Source organism: Triticum aestivum, chromosome 3A (genome assembly GCF_018294505.1).
Source record: "Triticum aestivum cultivar Chinese Spring chromosome 3A, IWGSC CS RefSeq v2.1, whole genome shotgun sequence".
Taxonomy (NCBI): domain Eukaryota; kingdom Viridiplantae; phylum Streptophyta; class Magnoliopsida; order Poales; family Poaceae; genus Triticum; species Triticum aestivum.
In genome coordinates, this window is record NC_057800.1 from 23,094,942 (window position 1) to 23,101,871 (window position 6,930).

At 50.8% G+C, this 6,930-nt stretch overlaps 1 protein-coding gene across 1 annotated transcript; it reads left to right on the forward strand.

Moving 5' to 3' along the window:
• Positions 1-5,731: 5,731 nt before the first annotated feature.
• On the forward strand, positions 5,732-6,720 carry LOC123059947 (uncharacterized). The gene has a single exon (XM_044482500.1). It carries the CDS (start codon positions 5,904-5,906, stop codon positions 6,483-6,485), a length of 582 nt encoding a protein of 193 aa, XP_044338435.1. The 5' UTR covers positions 5,732-5,903; the 3' UTR covers positions 6,486-6,720.
• Positions 6,721-6,930: the final 210 nt, after the last annotated feature.

The window sequence follows — 6,930 nt, forward strand, 5'->3', positions numbered from 1 at the left end:
GGAAAGGTCGTTGCCTCTGTACTACTGCACGGGGTACGAGGGGCTGGTGGGCCACGTCGCGCTGCCCCACGCAGGGGTGGGGACGTGGGGTGGGTGGGCCACGTCGCGCTGCTCAAGGCGCTGATGGGTCGACCAGAGAGCGATGCCGCTGGCGTGTACGACGACACGTGGAGACAAAGGCTATCTACCCTACTCATCGGCTCAGCTCCGGCTCGTGGCATCCGAGCCGGGTTCACGTGGCGCGAGATGGAGAGGGACAGAGAGATAAGTATGGATACCTAACCTGGCGCCGCGCCGGATCTGGACCCGAGACGATCGCCCCGTGCCGCACGCAACGCCATGCACCCGCATCGATGTGACCACAAACGAACCCTCTCACGTGCGACGCGTTCAGAAAGCCGGGTCCAACCCCTGCCGTTTGAACAGCACCGCACCACGGTTTACACCGAGCTGGCTTCGTGCCAACGGAAAGAAGTCTGCGCCAACCTTCGCAGCCACTCCCTTCCGGTCCTGCTCGGTTAGAACACGTCAAGCCGCCCGCTTCTCCAGGTAACCACTGCACGGAACTTTATCAGTGCATGCCGTCACACACAACGAATGGTTCCTCTTCCGAGTTAGCCACATGCATGGGGGGACACGCCGAGCAAGTTGCCGGGAACGCAACGGGCATGTGTAGCGCCGGGATAGCTAGGCAGCAGCCGGGGATAACACGGCCGACAGCGACCGGTTGCGTGGACGATACAGCGACGCGCGGGCTGGCTACGGCGACGACGCAGCCGTACGTCGACGTGCAAGGAAGAAGTGCACGACGAGGACTCTTCCTCCTCTGGGTTTGGTTCTTGCTTTCAACCGTCGGCTGTCGGTGACATCACGCAGATCGGCCCGGGAACGGGCGGGCAGGCAGGAGGCAGCGTGAAAAGCAGGCGAGATACGACCCGGTTCCACGGTGCACGCTACACGTACGTGCCGGGACGGGTCGAGCACGTCCACGCGCGTATGGCCTGGATGAGGTGATACGACAGGAATGGCCGGCAAATGGACGGAAGGGAGGAAGGAAGGATACGCCCTGTGGTTGCGTGCGTGTGTACGTGACTGGCTAGCCCGGGTCGATCCATGGACATGGACCGGGCGTGTAGCTTACTTTGGCGCCATCATCATTCCAAGCAGAGAATAATCCTCGGGTGTAGACTTGACCAGCAAAGCGACGATGCGTTTACGCTGCATTACGCGGGAAAGCGACCGCCACTGTAAGTGAGATATACGCGTAAGTTGGTTGACTTTGCTAGCTAGCCTGGTGAGCAATCCACGGATAGGTGTGTATCTGTGTATGGCGTTTGATTGTGTTCTAAGAACATGATTTTTCGTACGTAATGGAAAAACGTTTTAGCTTTCGACTAATTCTCATATATCATGTCCGGGAGTTTGTGGTATTTCATTGCTACAAGCATGGGTTATTGTAAAATAATAATACATGTCATTTGAGTACTTCTCTTCAACTCCAAAGTATATTTAGATGAATTGAATTTAGTGTAAGTTTGAGACATATTAGAGCTCTAACCATGTTTCGGTTGGTGATCAATCCATACGAGAACAAACTTTTGGTATAGCATTTGTCATATCTTATTACCTCATAAATATGAGTTAGAAATAAAAAAAGAAAAAAGATAGAGAGATATCCGTTTTAGAGTAAGATACGCCCTTTACATTTTAAAGTATTTTATTTGGGATTGGAACATTTCCATGGGTACTTTTTTTTAGAATGTAAAGTTCCTTTTCAAGTACAACGCACGTTGGTCACTGACAACTCTGCTTATTAGTTGCAAGTAACTACAATACTAAGTGTCTTATTTTAATTTTTGTATTGTTTCTCCCTAATATTTTTCATTGCAAATAGTAGCGAGAGGCGATCTTAGATACATAGGGCCGCCACTTCTTCAGCGAAAGACCCCCCCCCCCCCCCCCCCGACTCTACTGGTACAAGATTGGGGAGGCCCCGATCTATCGGATGCGGACGTAGTTTACCCGTTTTGAGGTTTTAAGGTAGGCTCCCGTTGTGTGTCACTTCGGCCCTTGCGATGGTGGTAGAGGCAGCGTACAATAAAGTTACCCTTCATGGTGCATCGTTTATTACGGTGAAGGCTTTGCGGGAGGAATAGTTCTCTCTGGATCTTCCTATCTCATTAGTGTTGTCTAGACCTCGGTCCGCTGTGGGGGGTGATAGTTTCCAGACGTAACTTCCTCCTGATCGTTCTGGATGGTGGGGCTAAGGTTTGAAGGGTATGTGGGTTTGCCAGTGACAGGGAATTCCCTTAAGTTTGCTTTCTAGTGGGTGAATTCAAAGTTGTTTTGGCATGCAATGATGGAGACGTGCAGTAGGTAATCTCTATACGATGCCAATTCCCACGATATTGATGTATGTGGGCATTGTGTCTCTCCTTGGAGGTTCAACTGAAGCTGTTTATTCTTCTTCACACCTCTACTCTCGAGTGGAAACCAAGGCTGATACGTTGGATAGAGTGACAGTGGTGGCAGTTTCACATCGTGGGCTTCCTTTAGAGACGTCATCTTGGGACGATAGCCTATGACTAGCAAGATGCTACGTGTGGTTGACACCCCTAAAAAACGTGTGGTCGACACTAGCGATAGATTCAGCAAATTTCAACCATGGCATCAAAGATTGCTTAACGTTTAGAACGTTTGTGGTGGGGGATCCTTGTTGTGATGAAACGGTCGTTATAAGCCATTATGTAGAACATATGTAACTTGTTGTCTTTCATGGTAACATTTCATTTTTTTCTCTTAAAAAAATATCTTTAATATCTGCATATGATGGGGATGACAGAGTTTCTATTTCCTTCAAAATCAACTAGAACGAGCAAAAGGTGCCTGGGCAAATGCCTAGAGACACAACTTTGTAACATGTCGAATAACATTATAATGGTACACACGTACTAACATAACGGCCTATGGAAATCTACAAACTAACATCCCCCTTCTACTTTGATTGCAATTTCCACACGAAACATAGGCTTCTGCCGTCGGATAATACAAGTTTGTAGACGACCAAAAATAAGTAAACAACAACAACAACAACTACTACTACTACTAGAAGTAAAAAAAACCCTAGATAGGTAGTAATTCAAAGCACTTGGTACAAGCCGTGAACCAATGCAAAGATGTGTGCGTTTGACAAGATGAAGCAAGCAATCAATTGTAGAATAGTTATCCTCAAGAGACTCCGTTGTTCTGCTATTTCCAAATGATCCTACTGTAGGATTTATCACGAAGATGTAGCATGATTGATGTGGAAAATCCGAGAGAGGTGAATGCAAACCGGGTTCCCCTTTTTATCTGGCGGTACAGTCATGAAGAAAAAGGCCGTTACTTATTTACTTTAATCTATTTTTTAACACATACCTCCTTTTTAAAAATGTACGGCATATTTTTGCTGTTTTTGTTTTTAAATATGACTGTATAATTATTTATTAATGGTCGCAATAGTGTAGCTAGAAGAAAGTGTTACCCAGTAGGATTCTGTTTTTTTTTTCAATATTATAACCTACATATGTTAGGGATAACTATATGTCGAATGCATTTTTAGATTGCCAGAAACTAAAATATACATAAAGAAGGTGTATTTCGTTGTTAGCCGTCATGGAGTACGTCGTTGCTTACGGTTGAATACATTTGATTTAGTCCAGCCTTCCGTTCTAGTTGGAGCCATCACGGCCAAATTAATTGCAAACAAGGTTACTTGGATCAGCTGGTTTCATGTCGCCATTAGCAAGTCACTAGCAAGAGCTGTCTGCCTCCAGTCCTGCTTTCTCCGGACAAAAGGAGAGAAAACAAGGACGGAAATAAATAAGTGAAAAATGTGTCTTGACATGGTGGCCGGCAGGGACTCGATCGGTGGCTGCAAGACCTAGCTATAGTCCATGTTTGGTTATCGGTCCCGGGAGGTCATTGCGGAACGCGCACACGGATTGACGTGGAAAACAGAGTCCTTCCTATGCTTCTTCTCGAAGACTTTACGCCATGCTAGACAGCATTTTCCTAAAGTACAGTGGTTGATAGCAGCTAAACTGCAATGAAGTCAATAGTTTGCAGCCTGTAAGAAGAGGTCTAAAGCTACTAGACATTGGGTAGATGTCTGTGGACGAGACCGGACAAGAAAATGAGCCATAGTTAAACTCGCAATGGCACGCCGTTTGCATGGCGCAGCCCATCTGGAAGGCAAACCATGCACGGTGCAACTTGTGATGAGAAAATACAAGTTGGAGCCAACCACCAACCATTCCCGATCCATCTCACCGGAATCTGGAGCCGGCTGCTAGCTTAGCTAGGCCAGGCGGGCGCAGCCGCTCACGGACTAGAGAGAGGGAACAATCATCGCTATCGGCTCGGCTCGCGGACGCCAAACTCTGGCATGCGCGGGCGTGAAGCCCAGCGGATAGCGGACTCGAGAATCGAATTTAATCAGGCAAAATAAATGGGAGCTGGGAAAAGGCGACGCGCCCGTGACGCCTGATCCATCGATCCACACGCTCCAAGCGCTTTTACGGCCACGCCCCTAGCAGCCATTCTTCCTTTGAACCACCTCTGCATAAACCTATTTGCGAAAGCAGCCCTGGGCAGGCCTACTCATGCGTAGCCCACCAACAAGTTTGCACGGAGGGCCCTGGGATAGTTGGGTTTGAGGGATGGGTTGGACGGTTGGGGTCACATGCTTGGTGCTTGCGTGGGAGCGTGGTTGTCCGTCCCAAATAAAGGTGGTTGGGGTGGCGCTCTTTCTCCCATCCAAGTTCGTGCCAACCCTTTAAAAAAAAAGTTCGTCCTGATGGCATGGCATCACGTCTGTGTTTGTTTGGTCGCCTTACACTTGTTTAACCTTGAATCAAAAGATTATGTTTTGCAACGTAGTTTCCGGGAAAAAGCGATCGTGCGCTCGTCAAATATTTTACTCCAAAAAAAGTAGTATATAGTATCGTAGCATAGCATGGATGAGCTAATAAAAGTCAAGCACCGGCTAATTATCGCAGCCACGATAAAATGGAGCCAGACCCCCAAAACCAGCTGCTAATTAAACGAAAACTAATCCGGGCCACGTTGAAAGGCCACCACTCACGTTCAAAGGGCACGACCCATATACCCGCCCCGTTCCGTTCCACCCAGATTGTCGATAGATAGACCACCTTTTTAGTTGGCATGGAAAATCTAATCTGGTGGCAGGAAAATATGGAGTCAAGTTTAGTAGCCGTCGCCGTTCAAACGCTCACCTCACGCGGGAGGCCGCCCGATCCATCCATCCGTCCAGCGGTGGCGGTGGGTGGCAACGAACGAACGACGACAAATCTCGCCCACGACGCGACGAAATCACCTCCCCGCCCGGTCCCGGTCCTCCTTCCAGATGGCATCTCGCCCCGAATAGATAGATGGAGTAGGTCAGACACGCACAGTCACAGGAGAGAGAACGTGAGAATTTTTTTTGAAAAACTTAAAAAAGCAACGGGACGCACGCACACCCACATGGGACACGGACGCGCCCGGGCCCGCTCCCGGTCCCCCTAGCCGCAGAGTAGCACTCCTCCCACCAGGCCGTTCCGCACCGCCAGCCGTGAAAGAAAAAGAAACCGCACGAGTGGTTGTTTTGCATGTGACCCCCCGGGAGAGTCCGCGCCGCGCGACCGCCCCCACGCCGGGCCAGCGCTATATAAGCCGGAGCCCAACGCGGCGTCGCTGCACAACACGCACCGCTTTTTGTACTCCTTTCTCCCCCCGTCTCGTGCGCCCTTCGCGTTTCGCGCTCTCTCTGAGGAGTCGGGTTACGTTCACGTTCACGTCCGTTGCCCCGCACCCACCCACCCCTCCGAGGGAAACGAAAAGAAGAGTTTCCTCTGCCGGCCATGGAGAGCTCCTCCTCGTCATCTCTGTTGCTGAGCTCGTATACCGGCGGCAACAGGAGGGCCAGGGAGGCCGACCTCGACGTTGTCTCGTCCGCGGAGGCCGAGGCCGCCAAGAGGATGCGGCCCGAGGACCTGCTGGACCTGCTCGACGACGACGCCGACGCCGCGGCGGCCGGCGACCTGGCCTCCGTCATGCGCAGCCTCGAGGAGGAGATTTGCGCCGGCGACCTGGCCCCGCCGCAGCCGGAGCTCGGCTTCCTGCTCGAGGCCTCGGACGACGAGCTCGGCCTGCCGCCGGCGGCGGGCGCGGCGTCCTCCTCGTCGGACGACGCCGGGGGCTGGGAGCCGGAGGAGCCGGCCGGCGTCTTCGCGGAGCAGATCTGGGGCTTCGAGGACGAGATTGACGGCGCCTACGCCTTCGGCGGCGTCGCCTCCTCGCCGGAGGCGGCAGCGGCTGCCGCCGCGGCCGCGGCCGAGTGGGGCGACGACGGCTTCGACGCCGGCCTCTTCGGCTTCGGCGACGAGTCCTTCGGGCCGTCCGATCTCGCCGTGCTCCGCCACGAGACCATGCCGGCCGTCTGATCAGTCGTCGTCAGTGGACGGGCGGACGGATGGATTAGCCTTTTCTTTTTTACCTTTGGCTAACCTTAGCGCTACCCTTTTTTTAACCTTTGGGGAATGTAAAGTTTCTAGATGCAAGAAGGAAGAAAAAACTGTGGGGAGGAAACCTGGAAAATGTGTTGCTTCGAATGAATGATGTAGAGAGAACAAAAAGTCACACGAAGAAAAAGAATCTCTCGAAGAAATTGCTTCATCATATTTATCTTCTTTTTGGAATAATTTTTTTACGTGACAAAAGAAAAGAATAAATAAATCCGTGAAAGTATCTTTTATTTTGGCCAAGAAAAATTATGCTACTACTATAATGTGAATGAGTGTACGAGTCAAAAGCAGATGCGGATTTGTGGCCGTTGATGGAAATGTTCAAAATGATACGGTGCCTGCACGTTGGACGTTGACCTAACCT